The sequence below is a fragment of the Pelophylax lessonae genome (genome assembly GCF_965119305.1).
Source record: "Pelophylax lessonae genome assembly, chromosome: 7".
In the NCBI taxonomy this organism is placed as follows: domain Eukaryota; kingdom Metazoa; phylum Chordata; class Amphibia; order Anura; family Ranidae; genus Pelophylax; species Pelophylax lessonae.
This window is the reverse complement of record NC_138774.1, coordinates 178184791-178210303: the sequence shown is the minus strand read 5'-3', so window position 1 is coordinate 178210303 and position 25513 is coordinate 178184791. Positions and strand designations below refer to the sequence as shown.

Here is a 25513-nt window from a genome sequence, read left to right as displayed (position 1 = left end):
TACATTGCGTGGTGTGAGTCTCTCGGGGTTCATACTCGCTCCTTCTCGGTGGATCGGATCTTAACCTTCCTTCTAGGGGGGTTGAACAGAAATTGGCCTTGACTACCATCAAGGGCCAGATGTCGGTTTTTGGCGGTCTTTTTCCAACGACCTTCAGGGTGTCCGACTGGTTCCTTCAGTGCGGGCTTGCAGCCCTGGAATCTGAATGTGGTGCTTTTAGCTTTTCAGAAGCCTCCCTTTGAAAATATTCAGGGGGTTTCCCTGCCTCGCTGCCCAGAAGGTGGCCTTCTTTGGTGGCTATCACCTCTGCGTGCAGGGTATCAGAACTGTCGTCCACCTTATGGTGATTCACAAGGTTAAGGTGGTGCTTTGCCTCTGTCCGTCATTCCTTCCTAAGGTGGTCTGTGACTGTCATTTGTATGAAGACATTGTGTGGCCTCCCCTGTGTCCCCAGGCTTAAACATCCAAAGGAAATTACCTTGCATCCCTTGGATGTGGTTTGGGCAATTAGGGTGTACCTGGCAGCTTCAGAGTCAGACTCTCTATTTGTGCTCACAGACAGACCTCACACAGTTTTTTGTAAAGTGAATGTGTTGGCATCTGCGGATGCTTCTTTTGGCCGCAAGGTTTTGCTGACTGCTGTTTAGAGAACCTGGTCCTCTTTGAGGGTGTATTGTTTTTTCAGGTCAGCTCCAGTTATTTATGGTTGAGCTCCATGTTACCTGGTTGGCTATGGTTAGCCTTGGGATTTTTTTTTTCCTGCTGTTTACCACCCCTCCATGTTTTACACTGCTTTGTCCCAATGGTTAAGAAGAATCAGGAGCTTTGTCCGTCAATGAACGAAAGAGAAAATTGGATTTTTCACTTACTGTAAAATCAATTTCTCTGATGTTCATTGATGGACACAGAACCCACCCCTCTGTGGAGTTGGCTTTCTTCTGACACTGCTTGTAACAAAACTGAGTGCCTATAGCTGAAAGTGGGTGTATACCCCCTGGGACTGCTCATAGGCGTAGTCAAGCTTTTTCCTGCCTAGTGTCCTATTCCTGTAGGGGGCAATATAACCCAATGGTTAAGGAGAATCAGGAGCTGTGTCCGTCATTGAACATCAGAAAAATGGATTTTACGATAAGTCAGAAATCCAATTTTTTTTCTATTATGGATAGAGCAAGGGAGGGTTATTGCATCTGTGCCCCACTGGGAGGATTTCCCTTGACTTCCTGCCCCATAGCCAAACAGGAAGTGAGAGGAAATCCCTGCAAATACAAGTAATTCTTTGGGGACCCCCCAGGTCACCAGAACTAATGTCCCCATTGGAAGATTTCCTCTCTATTCTTTATCTGGGGACAAACCAAAATTTGGGATTTTCTTTTACTTTCAATGATTATGGTAAACATGACAAATAGAGAGGGTGAATCTTCTTAACGGCCACAGACAACACTGACAGGTGTTCTAATCCCTCTCCAATCCTATCCAAAACGAAAAAAAGTTTTGTCTTTTAGTTATACTTTAAAGCCTGCTTGTTCTAGGTCTGTTTTTCTGAGCTCCTTCTTTTCTTTACGATCTCCCAGCCTGACTTTTCCTGTCCCACTCCTTTTTATTTACAAATTTCAGTCCTTTCAGATCTCTTTTCCATCATTCCAACCCCATCTCATCTTCATGTGTTCTCTGTGGACTTATTTGCAACCCATGTTTGAACTTTATTGCTGTTTGTGTATGTGGATATAACCTATTTATTGATTAAAAGCTGCTTTATAAGGGTTTATAAAAATTGTTGATTTGTTTGATAGCATGGTAGTAGAGCATATATTATATGTAATGAAAATGGAAAGGTTTTATTTGAAAAAAAATAATTTGCATGTCGATGACATGGGGAGAAAGGAACAAGGGAAGGTAAAAAATGATGCAGATTAAACTTTTTCGTCTTTAAGATGCCCATAGACCTTAATGTAAAATCCAATGTTTCACTGATACCATAGTTTCAACAGTGTCTATGGGGACCAGCAGACACAACTGGCTCTAGTCAGTTGGAGAAGCAATTAGATACTGTATACTGAAAAACTTTGACTTATTACTTTTAATTTCCCTATTTCTGCTGCTGGAGTTGTCTTCACTATTCCTTAAAGGCTAGCCTATCCTCTTATAGGCTAGACACATCCAATCGCACAGTGTGACCTCTTGTGATTGGGTATTGGCAGTTGTCCTAAATGCTTGAAGGTGGTCAGATTGTGGCTGTGTCAGACTACCTAAAAGTCTCTATGGCAGCATTTACCAATGTCGTTGACTAATATGAGCATGGTGAACATTTGACTCTGTGCTTGCGTTTTTTGAAATATTCAAATTATGGAAGTTTGGTGAAATATTTTATTCTACTTGGGTAGGTTTCACATGATTCTACCCTCTGATAACCTTTTTTTGTGTGGTAATGAGATTGGGTGGTTAATGTAATTCCTTTTCATCTCCATCAATACACTTCTGAGGCAATGGCAAAACACTCGATGCAATGTCAGATTTGTATTCTGTATTACAAGGCCACACGGTTCCCTAACATTCAAGGGAGACAACCAATGCAGAGTATCACATATTGCTCTTAGTCAGAGTTCTACCAAATGAAGACAGAAAAGGCTCATCAAAAATTTGGTTTTGTAGACTATAGAACAGTAAAGTTTATATCATCTATCTGTTGTACACAGGCCAGATAGCAGCAAATGAGGCCTTGAAGCGAGATCTTGAAGGGATCATCTCCGGATTACAGGAGTACTTGGAGAGTGTGAAGGGTCAGGCCAAGCAAGCCCATGATGAGTGTCGAGAGCTGCAGTCTGAGCGGGAAGTCCTACTGCAGAGACTGGAAGAGCTGGGGGAAGAGCGGGAGAGGCTGCTGGCAGCGGCACAAGACACAGAAGATATGAAGAAGGTACATCATGTATCTTAATGTATTTATTTTCTTTTTTTTCCCCCCCTTGATTGGGGTTTGAGGCTACAAGACCGGGTGAACTTTGAGTGTTTCTGATTTTTCTCTTTTTAATCATCCCAAGTGACTGCACTTAAAGCGGAGTTCCACCCAAAAGTGGAACTTCCTCTTTAAGGCCTCCTGAACCCCTGACATGCCACATTTTTCATGTATTTTTTTTTGGGGGGGGGGGGAGGGAGCGGCTACCTAGATTTGAACGGTACCCGCTCCCACTTCCGCTCAGGCCTCCTTGGCGGTTCGAGTGGAAGTTCTCCTCTTCCCCCCCTCCCTGCAATCTTCTGGGACACTTCACAGGTCCCAGAAGATTGTCTGTCCACTCAGGACGCGCAGCGCGACTCGCGCATGCGCAGTGGGCACCCAGCTGTGAAGCCGCAAGCTGTCACAGCCGTGTGCCCACACTAGTGATGCCGGCACTGCGGGGAGAAGTGGGAGAGAACCAAGGTTCCCGCTGGCTGGATCATGGGACAGGTGAGTGTGTGTTTAAGTCAGCAGTTACACTTTTTGTACCTGCTGATTTTTATTAAACACAAAAACAGGTGGAACTTAGCTTTAACTTAGTTTACTCCTTTATCTCTTCTCTATTGAATAGCTGTACCCATTGAAAAATGTTAAAAATTTTGCTTGTTGCTAGAGGGAAATTGTAATGGTGAGACCGCAGGATTCCAGTGAGTACAGGGGTACATTTGGTGGAAAGTTTTGGTACGCACAGCTGGAGCAATGGAATGACTCTACTCGCACAGCTTAGGCTACAGAATGCTGCATTACTCCTGGTACAATGATTCAATATCAGTACATACTATTAGCTTTGAGGGTAACTTTTTGTTAACATCTCAATGACTGCATGCTAAGTTTGTACATTGCTGTTGGATTCAAGATTTTCCTTAAAAAGCTTCTTATAGGTGCAATCCAGGTGACCCCCCCCCAACTTCACCGGATGTAATCAACGCCATGTTTTACTAAGTGAGTCAAATGAAAGCATTGTATAACCCCCAAAGCACCGATCCTGCTGTTCTTTATGTAGGTATCCAAGGTTCACCCACCACACAGAGAAGGTATTGGCAATTGTAAAGGAGAGAAAAGGGTAACTTTTCATGGTAACGTACAGTTTATTGACTAAAAAGCATAGGTAGATGTACTTGGGTAATGACAAGAATCGCCTATACCAGGAAGTGTCGCTGTTCTGAATCCAGTGTAGATATTTGCTTATTCCAGAGTGGATGCAATGTCACTAAATGTTCTCTCCAAAACATTTGGTCATCGATGGTGGACATTTTCAGGAGAGAGTGCACTCCGCTTCACCTCCACTCATAAAAAGAATTGAGCCCTGCCCACTACACCCAGTCCAAAAACCGGACATATACCTTGCAATGCACCATTATATCTAAAGATCAGACCACCATATGCATGAGATCCAGGTGGTAAATAAATACAACATATAAGTAAATAAATAATTACATATTTTAATCAGTCAATGCTCTCTAGAGGGGAAAATCACTGCAATGCATTCTATTCCATCCCCACTATACACAATGCTAATTATAAACTCCTTCATACAAATACATTGCACAGCACCCTCCAGAGGCCCAGACATTTCAATGCAACCTTAAAAAAAAAAACGTTGAATCTAATCTAGGCTAATTGTGAATAAATACTGCTTAAACATGGTGCATAATAAAAAAAAAAATGTTAAGGTACTTAATTCAATTATTTTAAAAACCCAAAAAGAGCTGATGTACATTCATGTAGGAATAAAAATTCAACATAAAGCAGTTCAAGTCCGTGTCTATATTGAGACCCACTGGTAATAAATTCAGGGAGTCTCATTTTGGGTTATGGCTTTCCTCAAAGCAGTATCCCAAAATTAAAGAAAAAGAATATCCCGAAATGAGACTTGCTGGATTTATTATAGTCTTGTTCATCTAAAACACCACATCTTTCCCAAGTCATTCTCTAGGACAGCGCAGGAGACCTAGGACTCCTCCTACCAGGACAGGAAACAGGTTCACCCCACCAGATAAAAGGCGGTCATCTAGTCCCCTTCAGTATTAGGGTTTTCTCCGGACAGTACTCCCTTTTGGAAAAGCATGTTATAGGGAGGTTTTTCATGGCTTTCGCCAGGTCAAAACCAATGTTTGTCAGATCTTGTCCTACCTGGGACCTATCTCCTAGTCCTCCAGGCTTTAGTGACTGTTCTCTTCAAGCCCCTGAGGGATTTGTCAGTAAAATTACTTACACTGAAAACTGCGTTCCTAGTTGCAGTTATGTCAGCTCGCAGGGTCAGTGAATTGCAGGCAAGGGTAATGGAGCCTCTAAGGCCACCATAGCCAGATGAATAAAGCAGACAATTGCTGAACCTATAGTTAGGAAGGCTTCTCAGCCATTTGTCAACGCACATTCAACAAAAGCCTTGTCCGCATCCTGAACTGAAAGGGCTGGTGTCTCAACAGAACAAGTATGTAAGGCAGCCACCTGGTCTAATTTTTAGACCTTTTGTTAGACATTATTGCCTGGACCTTCTCTCTTCCCAGGAGCAGGCGTTTGGTGAAAAGGTGCTCCAGGCAGTGGTCCCTCCCTAGACTGGCAAGTTCTGGCTCATTGTCTCATGGGCTGTCCTGGAAGACGACTTGAGAAAAACTGAGTTAGACTTACCGTGAACTCCTTTTGTGAGAGTCTTCCAGGACAGTCAGATTCCCACCTGGTGATGTCTTGTGACACACAAATCTTGTGTCTTATGAAATAGATGTGTACTTATATCCTCAATTTTATGGTATGAAACAGTCTAATATTGTTCACATTGTATAAGCCCTAAGGGTTGTACTTGCCTATTTTATTGTTCATTATTTTGTTATATTCACTATATTTTTTTTGCACAAAATCTCCGTAAGGGTTGTATGCATACCAGCAAGCGCTGTAGGTAGCCTTATTATAAGGCTATTACTGATAATTCTTAGCAGCTGTCTGACACAGTGGTGGTGTCTAACTTTTAAAAGATCACTCATTGTCCCTAGCAATCAGTCAGATTCTCCTTTTGACTTGTGTAACCTGCATTGGAGAAAAATGACAACTGGTTGCTATGGGCAACTGGGCAATGTGACTGTATAAAAAATAAGCTGTATTCTGATCTATTAAAAAAAGCTTTCACCATCTCGTTTTTACATATAGCTAGATATAAATAAAACTACTGTGTGTCTGTGGGTATTCTCGTAACTCTGCAGGCGATCCTTCTTGGGGGAACAGCTGGCTGGGTTGAATTTAACTTGCTGACTTCTATTGTTTGCCCCCTGGATGAGTTGGTTATGGAAAGATCTTTTACCTGACTGCCATCTTATGTCTATAGTCACATTCATTCTTTATATTACAGGTTCTGCATTGTTTCCATCATAGTTTAGTGCTACCACTATTATTGCCATTAAATGAGGCCTAGCTTTTGTGATTCTAGGAAATCGAGGTGTTGGAACAAAGTCTGCAAGAACAACAGGAAAAGAATGAATCTCTCCGCCTGGCCCAGGGCGACCTTGATGCTTATGAAGCCCAGATGAAGGAGCAGCTCAGAGCACGAGAAGCAGAGATCAGACAGCTGAAGCAGGAGATAGAGCGGCGAAAGCGGCAAGGACATGTAAGTGGTCACATGACTCCGCTGATGATGGTTTATAAGGTTGAGGAAATGCCAATCCTGTGTGATATTTTTACAGGCGGAGAGTTCTGCGCTGAAATCTGAGCTGGAAAGAGACAGGCATGCACTAGAGAATGCGCTGACTAAGGCTCACATGTTGGAGGAGAAGGACAAAGACAGCAAAAAGCTTTTGTATCAGCTTCAGCAGCTACAGGTGGGTCATGTGGTTGCAGTATGCACAAATGGGACAGTATGCATTGATAAAAACACAGCTCTTAGGTTCATGTAGTTTCTATGACCACAGTCACTGCAGTGTTATGAAAGCAACGCAAAACCCTGAACTTTTCACCAATGTTTTATGTTGAAGAGGATCAGTAATGTTAAAGGAGTTATGATATATTAAAGTCAATTTTAACTTCCAGTTTAAATCCTTAAAATGTAATACAGGTGCATCAAACCAAAAAGTGTACAAAGTCATACAGTTTTCTGTTTTTTTTTAAAGCAGTCTCCATTTAAAAAGCTTTTCCCCTGCCAGCAGCTGTGGAGTGCGACCCTTGCTCTCTTTGTGTAAACATTAAAGCAGTGTTCTTTCTGCAGACACACCCTGCTGTGTCAGATCTATAATCCTGCAATTAGCTAAGTTCATGCTGCAAACTGATTGGAGAGCTCCAGCTCAGACTCGGCAAGGGGGCATGGCGGACTGCAGCAGAGAGACCTCTGCTCCTCAAAGAAAACAACTATCCCACTCTGCAGCTGGCTGGCAGGGGACAAACCTTTTTTTTTTATTCTGCTGCAGTGGCTGCTTTCTATAGAAATCTAATTGTAAGACTTTGAACACAGTTTGGATGCATTTGGAAAGTATTTAGCCGCTTTAATGGAGGCTGCCATTACTAAATTCTCAATTCGAGAACGTTAGAACATATATAAAGAGGATTAGTTCTGACATTCATCTACAGCATGCTTTTCCTAGGACTGTGACTGAATTTTTTTAAGTCTGACACAAATCGGCATCTAGCATTTTCAGAAGGAGGTCTACAATGGCAGCATCCATGCATTGTGGTGTTGTCACTTTATTCTTGTAATTTGTCTGTTCCTATAATTCACTCCTTGCTGCTGGCTGTCTGTGCTGTACAAATTTTGCTGCAGCACTTAGTGTTACTAAACCCACAACAGTAAAATCAGTCTGTAAATGCAGTAAAGTATGCTTGTTATTCTCACTGAGGAACCTAAGGGGTTTATCCTCTGCATTGTGTAAAAAGACTGTTAGATCCTGTCTTCTCTGTTCCTCCCCTTCTTCCACCGTCCCCAATCTATCTGCTGATAGAACAGAGGCTAGTGGACAGGCTGCACATGTTAAATTTGGTGTGTATTGCTAGAGAGTTTTTTTTTTTATTTCTTGGAAGAGTGCATGTGATAAGCACAGGGCCACAGCATTGTCCAGACAGAGGGTCAGGAGTTCATAAACAGTGATTGTTTGCAGCAGGCATAGGTACAGTATCTCACAAATGTGAGTACACCTCTCACATTTATGACAATATTTTATTATACTTTTTCATATGACAACACTGAAGAAATGACACTTTGCTACAATGAAAAGTAGTGAGTGTACAGCTTGTATAACAGTGTAAATTTCCTGTCCCCTCAAAATAACTCAACACACAGTCATTAATGTCTAAACCGCTGGCAACAAAACTGATTACAGCCCTAAGTTAAATAGTCCAAATTGGGCCCAATTAGCCATTTTTCCTCCCCGGTGTCATGTGACTTGTTAGTTGTTACAAGGTCTCAGGTGTGAATAGGCAGCATTTGTGTTAAATTTGGTGTTATCGTTCTCGCTTTCTCATACTGGTCACTGGAAGTTCCAACATGGCACCTCATGGCAAAGAACTCCCTGAGGATCTGAAAAAAATAATTTTTGCTCGACCAGTGATGGCAAACCTTGGCACCCCAGATGTTTTTTTAGAACTATGTTTCCCATAATGCTCAGCTACACTGCCGAGTGCAAGAGCATCATGGGAAATGTAGTTCCAAAACATCTGGGGTGAGAAGGGTCGCCATCACTGGCCTAGGCTATAAGAAGATTGCCAAGACCCTGAAACTGAGCTGCAGCATGGTGGTCAAGACCATACAGAGGTTTAAAAGGACAGGTTCCACTCAGAATAGGCCTCACCATGGTCGACCAAAGAAGTTGAGTGCACATGCTCCGCGTCAGATCCAGAGGTTGTCTTTAGGAAATTGACTTATGAGTGCTGCCAGCATTTCTGCAGAGGTGGAAGGGGTGGGGGGGTCAGCCTGTCAGTGCTCAGACCATACGCCGCACACTGCATCAAATCGGTCTGCATGGCTGTCGTTCCAGAAGGAAGCCTCTTCTAAAGATGATGCACAAGGAAGCCTACAAACAGTTTGCTTAAGATAAGCAGACTAAGGACATAGATTACTGGAACCATGTCCTGTGGTCTGATGAGACCAAGATAAAGTTATTTGGTTCAGATGGTGTCAAGCATGTGTGGTGGCATCCAGGTGAGGAGTACAAAGACAAGTGTGTCTTGCCTACAGTCAAGCATGGTGGTGGGAGTGTCATGGTCTGGGGCTGCATGAGTACTGCCAACACTGGGGGGCGACAGTTAATTGAGGGAACCATGAATGCCAACATGTACTGTGACATACTGAAGCAGAGCATGACTCCCTCCCTTCAGAGGCTGGGCTGCAGAGCAGTATTCCAACATAACAACCCCAAACACACCTCCACAAGGACCACTGCTTTGCTAAAGAAGCTGAGGGTGATGGACTGGCCAAGCATGTCTCCAGACCTAAACCCTATTAAGCATCTGTGGGGCATCCTCAAACAGAAGGTGGAGGAGCGCAAGGTCTTTAACATCCACCAGCTCTGTGATATCGTCATGTAGGATTGGAAGAGGACTCCAGTGGCAACCTGTGAAGCTCTGGTGAACTCCATGCACAAGAGGGTTAAGGCAGTGCTGGAAAATAATGGTGGCCACACAAAATATTGACACTTTGGACATTTCCTGTGTGTTGAGTTATTTCCTGACATAGCTGTGTGTTGAGTTATTTTGAGGGGACAGCAAATTTACACTGTTTTATACAAGCTGTACACTCACTACTTTACATTATGGCAAAGTGTAATTTCTTCAGTGTTGTCACGTGAAAAGATGTAATAAAATGTTTACAAAAAATGTGAGGGGTGTACTAACTTTTGTGAGATACTGTACATTGCTCTCAAACCTGAACGAATATCACTGAAATTCCAACTGAGAGCCAGCCAACCCTGCCTAGGGTTTTTGTCTTTCACTATCAATTGCTGTAATACACCAGGTTTCAAGCTATGAAAAATCATGTGGTCACTGGTATCCTGTTGCAATGTGACCGTGCAGGCCGAAAATTCAACAACCCTCTTATTATCTGAGCATACCGAGATTGTTCATACCCTAGGCCTTTTCCAAATATGAAAGCAAATAGGTTTCCTGAAAGAAACAGTAAAAAGGCTGTATTGCACAGAATAAAAATTAAGAGGCCCCAGTTTCATCAAGCTACACTCTGACTGCTCTGCTTAATCAAGCACATCCATATTTCCTATAACCTTGTCAGTTCACCTAATCATTTTGCTATGTAGTTGGATTTTGAATTGTTCTAATGTAGCTGGAATTGCTCAATAAACGATAAATGGTGAAAAAAAAAAAATTCACTCTTTAATTCCGTCTTGTTATGTAGATGAAATCCACAATTATAGATGTAATGGGCTGGGTCATTGAATAATTCCATTCATCATTTTCTATTCTAGCCACATTCAGCCATTTTCCCCACATCTCCTGTTTTAGTGAGAGATACTTGTGTCCTACACTCTCCTTCTCCTGGGTGATGTGCTGGTCAGTAGCAAGTCCTCAGTAAGACATTAATACAACATTATATAATTCCGTTAGAACAGAATCGGCCTTATGAATTAAAGTTCACTTTTTAAATGTACTCTCCAATCAGATTGAAAGTAAAGAAATGACAGCTGGATAAAGTACAATGTTAGTGGTTGCTTTAAGGCAACATCTGCAGTCACTTATTAAAGACACATTCGAGCCAAGTGTGCTTTGTTTAGTGGGTTTGACATATTGGTAGGTCCAATTTAAAAAAAACTGCAAAAAAAGAAAGTGTGGGTTATAAAGTGAAAGTCTCCTTGGACCTTGAGAGCTGTACCACTGTTTATTATTCATGCCTTTGGGTGTTTGTAGTCATTATTTCCCGGTCCTTTTTCCTCTGAAGAGAGAAAATGAATCACTTAAGAAGCAGCTAAAGACTGCACAGGGTGAGCTGAATGACGCCTTGCAGAACATGGTACATCCTGAACAGATCACTACCCGAGTGTCAGAACTAAAGAGGAAGCTGCAGACTGGAGTGGGAGAAGTCAGGTAAGTTACTCGGCTTTGTGACAACAACCCTATTATAACATAAAATGTTTGGCTTTGAAAGAAAACTGTAGTTTATCTTTCGTTCATTGACGGACACAGCTCTTCATCTTCTTGGCCCTAGATTATACTGCCCCCTACAGGAGTAGGACACTAGGCAGAGAAAAAGCCTGAGCGCGCCTATGGGGCAGTCCATATGGGGCAGTATACTTCCACTTCCTGCTATAGGTATTCCGTTTTTTTTTCTGCCTAGTCAGGAGTAAGGACCTAGTTCCTTGCTGGGATCTCTGGTCCTGGCAATTTTTTCTTTTTGCATGGAATTCTTTTCCTCCTTTTTATAATTTTGTTCATGTGAGAGCTACAATCAAGTGCTGGACTGGGCAATAAACTGGATAATGTAGATCCTTAGGGTCCCCCCCAGTCCAGCCAGCGAGCGCGTGCAGACCGCATCTCTGCCCTGGGTCGGCAGCGACATAGCCCCAATGGACGTGGGCTGGCCTGCGAGTTAAACGTCTCACGAGGACACTTACTAACTGGCTTCGGCCTGAGTCGCAGTGTTTCCTCCTGGCTGACAGCACCCACATTATGATGGAGCGGTGTCTTGTCCAGAGCAGTTTCCACCCTGTTCCTGGTGTGGTAAGTAGCTGTCCCCTGCTACTGCTGGAGGGTTTTGGGGTGGACATGGGCCCCTCCCTGGGATGGTCGGACCCCCGGGTCTTTTTTTTTTGTGGGGTCTGATAGGTGGTCAATTGTGGGCCCTTGGCCGGCGTCCCCTTTGTGGGATTGCAGTCGTCGGCCTCCCCTGATTGTTTTTCTGGTTTAACTTACTATAGTATATAGCGACCCTAATGGGTCTGCGTCCATGCACCCTGAGTGCTCAGATAGTGAGGATGATTCCTCTGCTCCTCTAGTCAGCTTAAATAGGCGCTGGTGGATGCACGGTTTGTGTCAGTGCGTGAAACTTTGAAAAAGGGATGCCACCTCGGGGGCACCGGTTTCTTTTGGCATCCACAGGCCATCCAAAGCGGCAAGGGTGTTCCTCTCTTCGCTTACCTTGAGAAAATTGTCACAAAACAGTGGGGTTGTCCAAAACGCAGTGGTTGCTAAGCTTTTTTGCTTGCGGTATCCTTATGCGGATTAGCTGCGTTACTGGTGGATGGTTCCATCTGTAGTGGACTCGCAGGTTTTCAGGTCAAATTGAGCTACCTTGATTACGTTTTGAGGAGTCCCCGGCCTTTACAGGTCCAGCTAATAAGAGGGCAGAGGCTCTGGCCTGCCATATGTGGCTGTGGCTGGTTCGGCTATTAGCCCGATAATTACTATTGCCCTAGAGTCGCAAACTCTGACCAAGTAGGCTAAGCTTTTACGCCGGGACCTGGAGGAGATGCAGCTTCCCCCTGCCTTGGTTGAGCTGGCGGATCAGTTGGTCCAAGGTCTACAGTTTCTGTGATGTCTCTTTGGATGCAGCTCCCCTGCTTTCTAGACTGTCTATCTCAGCAGTGGTCCTGTATAGCAATATCTGGCTGAAATGCTGGTCTGCAGACCAGGCTTCTAAGAAGGCCTTGTCTAATCTTCCGTTTGTGGGAGATCACCTGTTGGGAGCTTCCTTGAATGACATCATCAAGGGCCTCATAGGGGGAAAGAGTACTCTTCTTCCTCAGGCTTCCAGGGGTAAAGAGTCCCGCTGCAGACCCTTCTTTTCCGGCTCACAAGCGACCTTTTCGTCCCTCAGGGTCTCAAGACAAGGGATCCAAGTCCTTTCGGGCCTCTGCTGGGGGTTTCAAAAAGTCTTGGTCGGGAAAACCATGAACAGGTGCTGCCAGACCTGGGGACAGAAATTCCTCTGCATGATGGGGGGTCCTCACCCGTATCTGGGGTGGGGGGACGTCTTTGCTGCTGTTCGGATCTGTTGTCCTTCCTGATCCAGGACAAGTGGGTCCTCTAAGTCATCCACTCCAGCTACAAGATCGAGTTTCGATTATTTCCTCCGGAAAGGTTCTTCCCTCCCAACCTTCCCCTTATCCCCAGATCGCTTAAATGATCTCTATGGGGCAGTGCAAGATTTGTTAATTCAAGGGGTGATTGTTCTGGTTCCAAAGTCGGAAAGTTTTCAAGGTTTTTATTTAAACCTGTTTACAGTTCCCAGGAAGGAGGGCAAGGTGCACCCAATACTGGACCTCAAGGCGCTAAACCGATTTGTGCAGGTACAGAAGTTCTGCATGGAGTCCATTTGCACAGTGGTAGCATCCCTGCATCAGGGGGATTTCGTCGCCTCCATCGACATTAAGGATGCCTACCTTCACATCCCAATATGTGTTGCCTATCAGCATTTCCTCCGTTTTGCCGTGGACGAGGAGCATTATCAATTTGTGCTGTTACCCTTTTGGTCTTGCTTCTGCTCCTCGGGTCTTTACAAAAGTGTTGGCCCCAGTTCTAGCATTACTGCTTCAGCGGGGAATCAAGATACTGAGGGTACCTGGACGATCTACTTTTACGAGCAGAGTCTTAGTCCGCTTTGTTGGACAACTTGGAGATTACTCTGCAAATGCTAAGGGAGTTCGGTTGGGTTCTGAATCTTCAGAAGTCTGCCCTGGTTCCATCCACAAGCCTTGTCTATCTGGCTCTGACTCATCCTCAGCCAGAGTCTTTCTTTCTCGGGAGAAACTTCAAACGTTTCAGGAGGCAATTTGGCTTTTGCTGACCAGCAGACGGTCGTCTTTTCGAACTTGCATGCACCTGTCCGGATGGGGAAGGCGTCCTCCGCACAGATTGTGCTCAGGGGGGTCTGGTCTCAGGAAGGGTCCAGACTACCAATCAATGTTCTGGAGCTCGGAGTGATCAGACTTTGTCTGGATCATTGGACAAATCGTCTCCAGGGGTGTCCTGTGCGGATTTAATCAGACATTGCCACGGCCGTGGCCTATGTCAATCACCAGGGGGGCACAAGAAGTGTCCTGGCGGCTCGAGAAGTAGCTGGAATTCTAAGGTGGGCAGAAAGATTTGTTCCAGCCCTCTCTGCTGTGCACATTCCAGGGGTGGAAAATTGGCAAGCGAACTATCTCAGTCAACAGGCGTTAGACCAGGGAGAATGGTCTCTTCATCTGGAGGTGTTTCATCAGTTGTGTCTCCGGTCACATCGGGTACTCCTGATGTGGATCTGTTGGCCTCTCGCCTCAACAGGAAGGTTCAGAGGTTTGTGGCATGGTCTCGGGATCCTCCAGCCGACACTACAGACCCTTTTGTGGCTCCTTGGAGTCAGTATCGTCTGATTTATGCCTTTCCCTCCTCTCCAACTTCTGCTGAGACTACTACGCAGGATCGAGGCAGAAGGGATTCCGGTCATCCCAGTGGCTCCAGACTGGCATCGCCCGTCTTGGTACGGCTGGTCACCGATGCTCCTTGAAGACTCCCTCTCAGGGAAGATCTGCTGTCCCAAAGGCCAGTCTTCCATCCTGATTTACAGTCGCTGGCTTTAATGGCTTGGCTGCTAAAAGCCAGGTGCTGAAGGACAGAGGGTTGTCTGACTCAGTGATTCTTACGCTGTTAAAAGCTAGAAAATCTACTTTTAGGAAGATTTACTATCGTACGTGGAAGACGTACATTGCGTGGTATGACTCCCTCTGGGTTCACCCTCTGTGCTTTTTGGTGGCTTGAATCTTGGCTTTCCGCCACACACTCCATGGCGCGTACCTTTCTCCAGGCAGTGAGACACTTGGTTCATCCAGTGCGGTCTCCATTGCCGCCGCGGGACCTGAATTTTGGTCTTGTCAGTTCTCCAGAAGCCTTCCTTTGAAAATATTCAGGAGATTCCCCTGCTTACGTTGTCTCAGAAGGTGGCCTTTTTGGTGGCCATTACTTCGGTGCGCAGGGTGTTTGAACTGGCGGCGTTGTCTTGTCGTTCAACTTACCTGGTGGTTCACAGGGATAAGGTGCTTCTGTGTCCATGTTCGTTGTTCCTTCCGAAGGTCTGACTTTTTCATTTGAATGAAGACATTGTGTTGCCCTCCCTGTATCCCAAGCCTAAGCATCCTAAAGAAGTTGCCTTGCACTCCCTGGATGTGGTTCGGGCAATAAGGGTGTATCTGGCAATTTAGGAAATCGGACTCACTATTTGTCTTTACGGATGGACTTCGCAAGGGGCTAGCTGCTCCTGCTGCGACCATTTCCAGATGGATCAGCCAGACTGTGTGGTTCAGGCTTATTCTTTTAAGGGTCAGGTTCCTCCTTTCCCTATCAAGGCGCACTCTACTCAGGTGCTTAGTGCCTCCTGGGCCTTCCCTCATCAGGCGTCAGTGATGCAGGTTTGCAGGTGGCTACCTGGTCGTCTGTACACACATAAACAAAGTTTTATAAAGTGGATGTGTTGGCATCTGCGGATGCTTCTTTTGGCCACAAAGTTTTGCAGGCTGCTGTTTAGAGGACTTGTCCTCTTTTGAGGGTGTGTTTTTTTTTCAGGTGAGCTCCAGTTGGACAGTTGAGCTCCATGTTACCTGGTTGGCTATGTTTAGCCTAGGGGAAGTTTTGTTTTTCCTGCTGTTCACACCCCTCATGTTTGACACTGCTTTGGAACGTCCCTACAGTCAAGAAGATGAAGAGCTGTGTCCGTCAATGAATGAATGAAAGAGAAAATGGGATTTTTGTCTTACCGTAAAATCCATTTCTCTGATGTTCATTGACAGACGCAGCACCCACCCCTCTATGGAATTGGGTTTTTTCCTTCTGACACTGCATATTACAAAACTGAATACATATAGCAGGAAGTGGGAGTATACCCTCAGGGACTGCCCCATAGGCGTGCTCAAGCTTTTTCTCTGCCTAGTATAATCTACAGTCAAGAAGATGAAGAGCTGTGTCCAGCAATGAACATCAGAGAAATGGATTTTACGGTAAGACAAAAATCCATTTTTTTCTATCAGTTTAGTTTAATCATGCAATGTATAATGCATACCGTAACATGCTTTTGCAGAGCAGTAGATTTCCCTCTCTGTAACTGAAACTCTGTACAGAGCATAGAAGGGGAATGAGTCGCTGTGCTGACTTTTTTCCAGCCGTGTAATTTGAGTATACATTTATAAGCATTCTGGTACTCAAAGGGTTAAAATAAGCTCACAACTGCTACTGCAGCTGTGAGCTTGCCATTGGTTTTTAAAGCCGCCTCCCATCTTTTTGGTAAAAGTTATCCAGGTGGTTCTGGAGCAGCCCAATCAGTTTTACAGCACTCCACAGATGCCCTCTGCTGCCAGTGGTTCCTGGTAGGGATGCACTGATACCATTTTTTTTAACACCATGTATGCGTGCCAATACTTTAAGTACTCGCCAACACCAATTACTGCTACCTATAGCTTAGGAAGAGTAGGTAGAAGGGTGGTTTGGGAGGTGGGGAAGGCTGGGGTGAGGGCAGGGCATGGGCAGGGCATGGGGGTGTTATGGCATTTGCAAGGGTGGTGGGATAATTACGGAGTTGGTCCTTCGCACTGTAATGTACAGGGGCACTGTAATACATAGGGGACTGCACTGTAAAGGGGCACTGTAATGATTACAGTGCAGTCCTCCTTTACATTATGGTGTGCCTAGCAATCACAGCTCCCCAATCACAGTGCCCCTTTCTCTCTATAGACAGGTGAGTAAAAAGGGAGAGCTGATAAGGTGGGGAGGGGAGTCACACTCCTGACTACTGCCCTCTATTTAAAAAAAAAAAATGTATGCACTGCCACTTAGATATTAATTTAATAAATATACAGCGCTGCTGTGTCAAATTGTAATTATTTATATAGTGTTCATTCCATGAAACAAAAATTACTGGCATGGAAAAGTGAACTCCAATATCAATGCTTAAATATATCTTGGCGTGTTAATAATCTGAAAATTAGCATACATTACATAGTGTCCATGCATAAGCAAAAGTTTATATCATACATATTATTCTGAATCCCAACTTCCCACTGGTTGGTGAAACCAAAACTCTAGTGCAAACAGTCCTATTTGCTATGATTACAGCAAATAGGACTGTTTGCACTGGAGTTTTGGTTTCATGGACACTATTTATGCTAATTTTCAGATTAATAACATGCCAAGATAAACAGTATCTCACAAAAATGAGTACACCCCTCACGTTTTTGTAAATATTTTATTATATCTTTTCATGTGACAACACTGAAGAAATTACACTTTGCTACAATGTAAAGTAGTGAGTGTACAGCTTGTATAACAGTGTAAATTTGCTGTCCCCTCAAAATAACTCAGTGCACAGCCATTAATGTCTAAACCGCTGGCAATAAAAGTGAGTACACCCCTAAGTGAAAATGTCCAAATTGGGGCCAAGTAGCCATTTTCCCTCCCCGGTGTCATGTGACTCATTAGTGTTACAAGGTCTCAGGTGTGAATGGGGAGTAGGTGTGTTAAATTCGGTGTTATCGCTCTCACTCTCTCATACTGGTCACTGGAAGTTCAACATAGCACCTCATGGCAAAGAACTCTGAAGACCTAAAAAAATGATTTGCTGCTCTACATAAAGATGGCCTAGGCTATAAGAAGATTGCTAAGGCCCTGAAACTGAGCTGCAGCATGGTGGCCAAGATCATACAGCGGTTTAACAGGACAGGTTATACTCAGAACAGGCCTCGCCATGGTCGACCAAAGAAGTTGAGTGCACGTGCTCAGCATCATATCCAGAGGTTGCCTTTGGGAAATAAACCTATGAGTGCTGTGCCTGTCAGTGCTCATACCATACCCGCACACTGCATCAAATTGGTCTGCATGGCTGTCATCCCAGAAGGAAGCCTCTTCTAAAGATGATGCACAAGAAAGCCTGCAAACAGTTTGCTGAAGACAAGCAGACTAAGGACATTGATTACTGGAACCATCTCCTGTGGTCCGATAAGACCAAGATAAACTTATTTGGTTCAGATGGTGTCAAGCATGTAACATGTAAGATACGTTACTGCTGATAAAGGGATGCCTTACCATTTCTTCAATGACCCCTGGCTTCTAACTGCTGACTCCCACAGTACAGAACACGATCTTTTGGTTGACTTTCTGGGTTCAGCAGAAAATGAGTGACCATAGGGTGGTACTGTGGACACAAAGGTTGTAAACCCCTGTGTAGTTATTACTGAATAGAACTTGAAAAAATTGAAAAACAAATACATTTTTAGACACCTAAACGCAAATATATAAATTCCATAATTTTATTATCAGCTTAAAACCTCTTTTGAGAGATTTTTTTGATTGTATACATAATAAAAAAAGCATCACCCTCTACATTAGAGAGAGATATCCCTCAACTGTGATTTATGCCATAACATTTTAGTTGTCATGAATAGGGGTTCCATATTTCATTGTATCTTGGCGCGACGTGTTTTGGGATGAACTGCTTCTTCAGAAGCTTTTGGGTGCTCTTTATTATATAAAACTACATGGATGCAAACAACGCAAAGCATATTAGCATTATAACACACAAAAGAAGAAAAACATAATGTGGGTTAATCCCTGTTACCATGTACTCACTTTACACAAATGGATGGGGTGCATGCGGGTGACACAGCAAGCAAGGGAGTCCCTGGGCTGGGGTGGGAACACACTGAGAGGTGGCAATCATGTATTGTAACTGACCTGAATATTATCAAAAATAAAGTATTACATGGTGTCCAAAATAAACATGGTACCCACAACTTTACTACAAACCTAGGGTTACTTACATGATCAAATAGAATAGACCCAAGTGGTATAATTGACAAACAGGAAAAAAGTCTGAGGGGCTTACTAATTCTGTTTTAGGGCTGCAGTACAACCTGAAATAAATATATATAAAAGATAACCAAACTAAAGCACTGAAATTACCACTTAAATATAAGTCTGGGTCTGTCAATATAGTAGATGCTCACCTTTTAAGAGCACTAGTGGATTTCCCTTAACGTGCCTATATTACTTGCCTCTATTGGTTGTATTGTTTATTAATAACGACATCAATAGCCTTGGCACATCACGCCACCTACAACAAAAATAGTTATTATTAATGCATGATTTTTTTTCTTTTTTAATTTTATTCTTGCAAAGTCAACAAAAATACAAACGGTATGCATAAAAAGTAACATTGGGCAATAGGAGAACAATAGAAAATGGAGCCAACGACAACGGCCCAATACCAGAAGATTACACATCTGTTCACCGTCATTACATAAAACTTTGCAAATTATATTAAAGTTTTTAAAGACCTATCATGTAATAAGCGCAATAAACTGAGAATAAACATAGATGTGGGCCCTGGGATAAATGCTTTTTAAAGTAAACTGGGATCCTCCATATATCTGGTATTCGCTCAACTGGCTATAACGTATAACTCACAAGAAGAGGAAAACTTTTAGAAACCAGCCATATGGGGCCCAATTGATTAACACCACTACAATAGGAAACAACAATTGTCAAACCCAATTTGGCCCATGGGCCTTATGTTTGACATGTGGCCCAAAGGATAGGACTCCCCCCTTCTCTGTTAAAGGGCACTCTCAAGATTTGCAAGGGGACACAACCTGCATTAGGTTTTACTAGGTGTATGTTTAGGCCGTCTCGGATACCAGTTTTGGGTGTAAGGTGTTTACAAGCTGCTTTCCAAGTTTTGCTGAGCCCCTTTTGACAGGTGTTATGTGGGTCTGTTAGCGTTTGCTGTTCTACTCTCAATTTGACTGCTTTTCTATGTCCCATGGTTAAGGATCAAACATCTTGTGTTTGCTGTACAATGAAGTTGTATTTTTGACTTTCCAGTAAAATCTGTTTCTTGGAGTACAGTACACAGTACACAGGTCCCACCCTCTGTTGTTTGTGATCTCCCTATTGCTTTGCTACAAAACTGGGCCTAGCTGGCAGTGTGATTTAGGGGCCTAAATGGAAAGGGTGATATAGGGGATCTCCCCGCAGCTCCTTTTTTGCCATTGTCCAATTACATAAATGTAGCCGTCTATTATAGACTTACGATCATGTGTCCTGTACTGTTCTACAAAAAATTGATTTTACTGGTAAGTAAACAATCCCACTTTATTTTCAGGGTTTTTTTTTTTATACACTTAATGCCTGGAGTTTACCTTGAAGTAGGAAAAATCATTACATATATTTCACACCAAATAATGCTGAATTTCACAACTATTTTTCTTTTACACTTTAGGTCTTCTGGTCGCTCAGACATTCTTGGTCAGAATCTTGCCGAACTGCAGCAGCAGATAAATGAAGTTTTGGGGAAGGCGGAGGAGGAGAAACGAGAAGCAGAGGAGAGGCAGAGAAAGTTACAGGAGGAAATGGCAGCCCTGCAGGAGAAAGCAAAAGAGGCTCCAGGAGAATTTAAGAAAGCTTGCAACAAAGCTGCAGAAGCCAGGGTGAGAGAAACTTCTATCCAGTCCATGAGAGATCGAAACTGAAACATTTTTTGTTTTTTATTTCTTGAAAGCCTGGTATGAGTGCACTGGAAAATCTGTCAGATTCGAATATAATATATAGTAGTAACCCTGTGGGTCTGGACCTTTACGGACATTAGCATGATGGGGCGGGGCTTATGGCCATGTGACTGTCGTGATTGACTGTCACGGCAGTCACATGATTGGAAAACTTAGAATGGCAAGCAGCGATCAGGAGGTTTCCATTAGCCACTGGCCACAGCGCTGGGAGCGCACAGGGTGCATGCTCCCGGCACAGGTCTATTAGCCGCTCATGCTGCCACTCGGCACCAAGGGGATACAAAGAGATTACAGTACTTCATAATTTGATGCTCAGCAACCCTATCCAGGAGGCTCAACCTGCATCTCAGTAGCCTATCTAGGAGAGTCGAGGGCTGTCAAGGGCCCTCATCTACCATCAGCAATGCTGACATGGACTAGTTTTTGGAGGAGGTGCTGATTATATTTGTTTGTGTGTGTGTGTGTGTATGTATATATAATACACACTTGCACACAGTTTTTTAAAAGGCAGGCAGGTAGGTTGTTTGTATCCAAACACTACCAGATGTACTGCAGTGAAAATGCCAATGTGAATGTACACTGTTTTTTTTTCATCAAACTATTTTTATTCAGTGTTTCTAATGTTTGTTCTCGTTCTACAGTCTACATATCTTCTAATTTTGTGATTGCAGATTCAGCAGGAGAAAAAGCAGGGTGAGGCCAGAGTGCAGCAACTGGAGAGAGAAGTACATCAATTGAATGGCAAGCTGAAGACAATGGAAGAGTTCCAAAGTCTGGCTGACCAGCAGCTGGTGGAAGCAGATGAAGAACGCGAGAGGCTGCTCACAGCACTACATGATCTGGAGAGTGAGGTTGGAATCTCACTCTGATTTGTATGTGGGAAATTAGACACATTTATTCCATATACTGTATATCTAACACCCTGTTACTTATATTCCAGAGGAGAATGGAGGATGCCAAGGCACAGAAACACCTCTCCGGACTTGAAAACGAACTCAGGGAGTTGAAGAAGGCTGTGGCTATGTCAGACAAATTGGCCACCTCGGAGCTGACTAATGCCAAAGACCAGCTGAGGTCTCTCCATGGCACAGTGCTTCAAATCAACCGAGAGCGTTCTGAGGTATTACATGGCATGTTTAGAATAAAACCGCAATTGTGGTGGCTAATTAGTGTTTTATGACATTTTCTTCTTATCAGTGTACTTAAGTCTAAAATAAATATGGGCTCAATGAAGCTTCACAAAAATAACATTTTTATTTCAGCCATGTGACTAATTTTTAGCTAGTTTAACTAGATGAAAATAACTTCTTTAAAAAAACAAAAAACAAAAGGATCGTTATGTGTTAGCTTCATGAACTGAGCCTCTTGTCTGGTATCTACATGCACTTCTGCGTTACCTCTGAATGATAAAACTTAGACCAAATGTTACTCTCCTCATGTATTTGGGTCTTCCTGCTGTATTATAGTCCTGTTTGTCACAGCATGGTCAGTCACCACTGGGCCTTAATTACCCAGTAACTGAAAAGGGTACAGTCCTGCCCTTATTTCTCTAGAGGTCATGAATTGTAAAATGGTGTGTAGGTGCTATAGACCTAAATTGATAGAAGTCCACGCTTAAATGTTTGTACTTTACTCCAAAAGTAATAATCTGCCTAAGAGGAGACACCACATGATGCCAGAAGACCCTTTATATTTACGGTGCATAACTGTATTACATAACCAAGCCATGTAGTTATGAGGAATGTTTTAGTTTTATGACAGCTGATTCAGTGTCCTAAAAACTGTTACTGATAATGCCTACTTAGGAATTAGAAGATGGCGAGTTATCAAAATGAGTTCAGGCAATTGCCAGGGGAGCAACTGCATACATTCAGGGGGCCTCTCACCTTTGACTCTCGGTTCCAGTGCTGGCCAACACTGTAATGGGGCTCTAAGCGATGTTCCTTCCTCCTTCAGGACAGGCAGACAGCTTAACAGTTCCCACAGTTTGACTCCTTGTCTGCTCCCACTTGCTACACAGCTTGAGAGTCTCTCTTCCACTCACTTCCCTGACAAGGAAGGAAGGAACATCGCTTAGAGCCCCATTACAGTGATTGCTGAGCCTGTTTGCTGTTCATTTTGGTAAGAGGCCAGGTTTGCCTGTGTTGCACTGGGAGTTTGTTCACGTTTGAAGGTGACCTAAGTTAGAATATACGTTGTGACAAGTTGGATCATCCTTATAGCACTTGCCTTCTCCCGCCCGGTAAGGAGAAATTTCACCTGGTGGAGGGACACCTTAATCATCTTCACCTTTTTCTTGCATAATTTTGGACTCTTTTCCACTTCACGGGTTTTAGTTGATTTTTCACCTATATCCACAGCAAGAGGATTTTTCCTTTATTATGAACTGATATATGTTTTAATTAATGTTCACAGATTTATGTACTTTTATATTTTTGTACCACTAGCCATTTTGTTTTGCTCTGTAGAGCTACACATCAGAGAATTATACGTATGTGGTTTGAATCACATTGATTTTTAATCACCTATCAATTTTATGTGATTTTTACCTACACAGAATAACTGTTGATAGATTGCATTCATCCATTTTGTAATTTTTCACTTCAATACAGGGCACTTTCACCCCCTTCCTGCCCAGGCCAATTTTCAGCTTTCAGAGCCGTCACACTTTGAATGACAATTGCGCGGTCATGCAATGCGGTACCCAAATGACGTTTTTATCATTTTTTTCACACAAATAGAGCTTTCTTTTGGTGGTATTTAATCACCAATGGGGTTTTTTTTTACAAAAAAAAAAGAAAAAGACAGAAAATTTTGAGAAAAAAGAAAGTTTTTCTTAATTATGGTCAGTATATTTTGTAAATAAGTAATTTTTCTCCTTCACTGATGTGTGCTGAGGCGGCACTGATAGGCTGCACTGATGAGAAGGCACAAATATGCCATACTGATGGGCACTTATAGGTGGCACTGATGGGCACTGGCGGGCGGCACTGATGGGCAGCACAGATGAGCAGGCACTGACTGGCATTAATGGTGCGCACTGATTGAGGTCACTGGTGGGCACTAATTGGTGTCACTGATGGTCATTGGTTGGTGTCACTGATGTGCACTGTTTTTTCTTTACTGTAATCAGGGCACTGATGATCAATGCCCTGATTACCTGTCCTGGACTTCCCTTTGTGGTGGAGCCACTGATCTGCTCTCCTCGCCACACACTCTAACAGTGTGAGGTGAGGAGCACCAATAAACTACACTTCCTCATTTACATGTGACTGGCTGTGATTAGACACAGCCGATCACATGGGTAAAGAGCCACGTCATTGGCTCTTTACCAAGATCGAGGTCGTGCCGTGTCCTAGGAACACGGCGCGGCCATGTGAGAGCGACTGTTCTGGGGCGCCGTCATATGACATCCTCCCAGTATGAGAGCTGCACCGCTCCGCCGTCATTTGACGGTGGGCGAGCGGCAAGTAGTTAAAAACTGATTGCTGAGAGATTTCCCTAAAAATGGCATATTAAAGCAGAGAAATGGAATTTCTGCTTCAAGGTCTCCTGACCCCCTTACATGCCACATTTGGCATGTCATTTTTTTGGGGGGAGCGGGTAACTAGATTTGACTGGTATCCATCCGCTCCCACTTTCGCTCGGGCCGCCTAGGTGTTACAAGTGGAAGTTCTCCTCTCCCTGCAATATTCTGGGGCACATCACAGGTCCCAGAAGATTGCCTGTCCATTCAGGACACGCAGCGCGACTCGTACATGCACAGTGCGCACCCGGCTGGGAAGCCGCAAGCTGTCACAGCCGGGTGCCCACACTAGAGATGCAGGTGCCGTGGGGAAAAGAGGGAGAGAACCAAGGCTCCCGCCGGCCGCGTCGCTGGACCGTGGGACACGTGAGTGTGCGTTTATTAAAAGTCAGCAGCTACACTTTTTGTTGCTGCTGACTTTTAATAAACACAAACAGGTGGAACTCCGCTTTAATGACCATCATGAGTTATTTGCAGAAAAACGAATTCAAGTTAAGGCTGAATTCCAGATATAGATTTTTTGCAGTTACATTGGTCTACCTTGGATCAATATAGGTATGCATTTTCCATACATAATAGGGGTCCCTGTGGAAGATGGAAATCACTGTAGTAGTCGCTACCTCAGTGATGACCGCTGTCTTCCGGATCGCATGACGAGTGACGACTGCCCTGCTGCACAGTAACCACAGGGAGTGGCCGTTTGGCTTGGGAGCCATTTGCTGATTGATACAGTGAATGCAAGGTGTTCTCTGATTGGGCAAGATGGAAAAGCAGGGCAATAAACCTGAAAAATTATAACTTTTATGACTGAACGTCTCTTGAACTGTACTTATTTTGCTTTTAGTAATGGCTGACACAATGCTGTATTTATATTGGGTAGATCTAATAATGTTGTCAGTAATGAGAACAATTTTCTTTTCTCTTTATGGCAGGAGATGCGGGAAGCAGACAATTTCAGCTCCCAGGCAGCTCAAGCGGCTAGAGATTTGGCTAAAGCTGAGGCGGAAATTGATCTTCTGCAAGAACTACTACAAGATAAGGAGAGACAGGTGAGGACTGCGGGGCCCAGTCATTAGTTCTTTGTACAGAATGGTACAGATTTACTGCATGTAAAAAAGTCTTGAACTTTCAGAATCCTCATCCAACATTGTTTAATGGGGTTGTAAACACATATAAAAAAGAAAAGTGTCTAGCCTCAGATGATACACGAAGATAAAACTAATCCTCCTACATCAGTTGTACCTGTTTATCTTAAGTCTTCTCTTGTTAACAATGTGCAAAAAAGCTATCAGCGCAGTTATGTGAAATAAATAGAAAAAAAATGTTTTTGAAAAAAATATCCGGCAGCCAACACCAGATAGTGTTATCCACTTCCACAATATAAGGTCATTGAGTTTGCTTATTATTTACACATATTGTCATTATACATATAATTTTTATTTATTTTTTTTACATATTCACTATTCATTTTTCTGGCGCAGCACCTGTTTGTTTTGGATTCTCTTGTTAACAGCCTTAGACTTTTTACAGCTTGTCTGAGTTTCAGAA

The 25513-nt window shown here is 43.5% G+C and overlaps 1 protein-coding gene across 1 annotated transcript in view; it reads left to right on the top strand.

Moving 5' to 3' along the window:
* The window catches only part of CNTRL (centriolin), a 166877-nt gene that overhangs the window by 70565 nt on the left and 70799 nt on the right, over positions 1 to 25513 (top strand). The window contains exons 12-19 of the mRNA XM_082263161.1: positions 2694 to 2914; positions 6411 to 6587; positions 6664 to 6798; positions 10854 to 10999; positions 20154 to 20361; positions 21111 to 21290; positions 21380 to 21559; positions 24898 to 25014. Of these exons, the coding sequence (XP_082119287.1) occupies positions 2694 to 2914; positions 6411 to 6587; positions 6664 to 6798; positions 10854 to 10999; positions 20154 to 20361; positions 21111 to 21290; positions 21380 to 21559; positions 24898 to 25014 (1364 nt within the window). The remainder of the gene's footprint in view (positions 1 to 2693; positions 2915 to 6410; positions 6588 to 6663; positions 6799 to 10853; positions 11000 to 20153; positions 20362 to 21110; positions 21291 to 21379; positions 21560 to 24897; positions 25015 to 25513) is intronic.